A 3,693-nucleotide genomic window follows, 5' to 3' on the forward strand; every position below is an offset into this window, starting at 1 on the left:
GCAGTCCCCTTCCCCTCCGCAGCCGCCCCGTCTGCGCTGAAGGGCGATGCCTCAGCCCTTGCCGCAGGCCCAGGTGCTCACAGCAAGGCCTGCCAGGCGCTACCACCGGCCCTGCACAGAGCCGGGCCGCGTTAACCGGTGGGCTCAGCTCCCCGGGGCCGACCTGCGGGCCGGGGCCGGGCGCTTACCTGCCTTGCAGCGGGGGTGGAAGGCAGCGGCACCCCCCGCCGCGGGGCCGGGGCCCGCCATGTCGCGGGGGCAGGGGTCGAGGTCAGGGGTCAGCCCCGCCGTCCCGGGTGGCGGCGCCGGGCCCTCCGTCGCGCCAGGGGGCGCTGTCGCGCGGCGGCGGACGCCACTTCCGGCGCGCTGTGGAGGGCGGGCGATGGCGGCGCAGTTCCGCAGCTACGTGTGGGACCCGGCGCTGATCGTGGCGCAGATGGTGTTGCTGCAGGCGGGCTACTACAGCTCGCTCGGGCTCTGGCTCGCCCTCCTCGGCACCCTGGGCAGGACCGGGCCCTCCCTCCACCAGGTCTTCAGCGACGAGGTGAGGGCGCGGGCCCGCCCGGGCCCCGGGGAACCGCCGTGGGCACAGGCCCCTGGAGCGGGGGGTGGGGGCCTTGCTTGGGGTCTCCCCCGCGGGGAGGCAGATCCTGCTGCCCGTGTAGGCATCGCCCGGTGTTAGAGACAGCGCCTCGCCATAGGCAGCACGCCAGTATAGAGGCAGACCTCCCCCACCGCATGTAGATGCCCCCCAATGTACAGACAGACCCACTGTCTGTGTCGGTGCCCCCAGTATGGAGGCAGACCCCTCCTTTTGGATAGAGACAGCACCTCACTGTATAGGCGCCACCCTCCAGTGTAGAGACAGACACCCAGTATAGGTACCCCCAGTGTAAAGACAACCGCGCTCCCCCATAGGTAACCCTGTATGGAGACATACACTCCACACCCTGTTTAGGTGGTACCCCTCAGTATAGAAACAGACCTGTCCCTTTTCTATAGGTACCCCCAGGCAGAGAGACAGATCTCTTAGAAGGACTGCTGTAACTGCTCAGGCTCCTCTTACGGATCACAATCAGTGGAGGGCAGTGCCAGTGCGGCTGGGCCGCGGGAGGAGATTACGTGCTGTGGGCTGTGATTTGTGCCGTGGTTTCCTACTAATAGTCCCATGTAGATTTTAGGCTTCTCAACCCCGCCTGGGAGGCTCTCCATGATGGCTTTCATCCTCAATGCACTCACCTGGTAAGTCGGCAACTAGCTGGAACACCTGTGTCTTGTTCTTTCTTAACATTAGACAAGAATTCAGCATAACCTGCTGCCTCTCTCAAAACATCTCCCAAAAGCTCTGTGCCTGGTTGAGCAGGTTTGCTGAGGGCAGTTGGGAACTGCTGACTCCTAACTTGCTAGATCCTGGATAAGTCATTTTACTTTACTGCCTCAGTTTCCCAGCTGGGAGTGAGATTTGCTTCTGAGAGAGATTTTACTGAAAATTCAAATTAAGCAGTCTCAGCAAACACTGATCTATAAACAAGAATGTATTTTGCCAATGGGCAAAGATTACTGGGGGAGATTGTGCAGAGCACCAGGCAGGAATTTTTAAACTAAGAGCTCATTTCTCTGATGTCAGATGATTAAAAAGCTGTATTTAAGTCTTGCTGCAGCAGCTGGGAGCAAGGTCAGAAACAACCTGTCCTTAAAACATTTAAGAAGCTCTAAAGCAGCTAAATAACTAGCACTGACAACTTATAATAGCTCTTCCTGTATCCCCTTTCCCATAGGCACACAACAGTTTGTTTATTAATCTCTGTCTCTATTTTGCAGTGCCCTGGGCTTGCTGTACTTCATCCGCCGAGGAAAGCAGTGCCTGGATTTCACAGTCACGGTTCACTTCTTCCACCTTCTGGGCTGCTGGATTTATAACTCACACTTTCCCTCGACCCTGACGTGGTGGCTGGTGCACATCGTGTGCACTGCACTGATGGCCGCGATCGGAGAGTACCTCTGCATGAGGATAGAACTCAGAGAAATCCCCCTCAATTCTGCCCCCAAATCTAATGTATAGACTTGCTCTGGCAACAACATGCTGCGTTATGTCATTGTTTCCAGCACAAGTGCACCTAATGCCTGAAAATCATCCCTGAAGAAGCACAGCAGGTCTGTTTTGACTTTTTTTTTCCTCCTTTGGACCTTGGTGGCTGCATGAGTGTGAGCATCTCCTCTGGCATCAGCTGACAACGGGAGAGGAGCAAATGTTTATTTTGTTAACACAAAGCATTTAATATGACTGTATGGCAAGTGTGCTCTTAAACTCTTCACTCGTGAGACTGTTAAAAGCCAGGTAGCAAAACTTGATGCATGAGGAGCATCTGGAATTTAACAAATGTGGGAGTGCCCTGTATGTGTAATGCAATGGTCAGCTCTTCTTGTGGGAGCTGGCACAGTGAACAGTGGGGCTGGGAGCTGCTCCTTCTGATCTGTAACTTGTTTATTTGGGCTTTGGTGCAGAAAAAAGTCAAGGAAGTGAATGGATGGGGAGAAAGAAAATAGTTGCGCTTACCTGAATCACCAGCTGAGACCCTAAATAACCTATAACGTCCAATGGGTTTGTTTGCTGTTTCCATGTTTAATACATAGAGATGTCAGCAGTTTGCTGAAGAAATCTTTTGTAATAATAAAAATACTATGTTGCTGTGAGCGTGTTACGGTTCTTCTGGGAAGCTGAACACTGCAAGAAATACCATGAGCATCTGTATCATGGCAGCAGAAGGATTTGGCCAGAGAAGAACATGTGGCTGTAAAATGCGCACTGCCTAGTGCACTGAAGGTTTCCTACAATAAGTATTTTGTATCTCTGCTCTGAAATGAAGGCATGAGTGAGTGCTGTCTTGGGAAGTCAGCCAGCAGAATCCTTGCTTCAGGAGGACTGTCAGCAATCCAGGGACTCCGCACATTCAGCCTGAGGCTGGAGCTGTCCTTGGGGAAGCCTGCAAAGGTGTCCTGGAGCCACACTGCTGTTCCCACTTGTCAGTCTTCCTGTCAGGCTTCAGAAGTCTAGCAACAGATCTGGTCTTGTAGGGGTGATGGCTAGGTAAGTGAGAGACTGCTGCTTGTTTCCTAAAGTATAGGATGTGCCTTTATTTAGAACCACTTCAAATATACATCATCTGTGGGCAGGCAGGGACAACACCTTACTGCTGAGGGGCCAAAGTTGGATGGTTTGTTCTTCCAGCTCCCACAGCCCAGGCAAGCAGACCTGCATCCTGTCTAGTTTCTGCTGAGGGATGGCCAGTTTGTGCAATCCCAAATGAGGGCAAAGCCAGTTCTAAAGACAGATTTTCTCCTGTGCAGCATCTTTCTGCAGTAGCTTTCCTTTTTATGTTAATATTTGGAAGTGTTAATTTGCATAAATAATTTGCTAATTCAGTTTGTTGAAAAGTGGTGGGATGATTTGAGATGCAGAAGTTGATAAACTCTTTGAGGTTGCTCTTTTTTGTTACTGGGGGAGCTGTATTTCATTTCCTGCTCTCATATTCAGATACTATAAATTGAGGCAGGCTAACATCCTGATGTTTTAAATACTTGGCAGATCTGCATAGAGGAGGATTGCCAGTTACATTTATTTAGACAGAACTACTTCTATTCTGAGATTTCTCCAGGACCTTTTCCTGACCAAAACCCCTTTAAGCACAGCTT

At 51.9% G+C, this 3,693-nt stretch overlaps 1 protein-coding gene across 1 annotated transcript; it reads left to right on the forward strand.

Annotated features, from left to right (window-relative positions):
- Window positions 1-382: 382 nt before the first annotated feature.
- On the forward strand, window positions 383-2,062 carry SYS1 (SYS1 golgi trafficking protein; the record flags this gene model as incomplete). Its single annotated transcript, XM_082007033.1, has 3 exons — window positions 383-544; window positions 1,175-1,242; window positions 1,822-2,062. The coding sequence occupies 3 exons, from the start codon at window positions 383-385 to the stop codon at window positions 2,060-2,062; spliced, it is 471 nt and encodes a 156-aa protein (XP_081863159.1).
- Window positions 2,063-3,693: the final 1,631 nt, after the last annotated feature.

Source organism: Phaethon aethereus (assembly GCF_964289735.1).
Source record: "Phaethon aethereus genome assembly, chromosome: 16".
NCBI lineage: Eukaryota > Metazoa > Chordata > Aves > Phaethontiformes > Phaethontidae > Phaethon > Phaethon aethereus.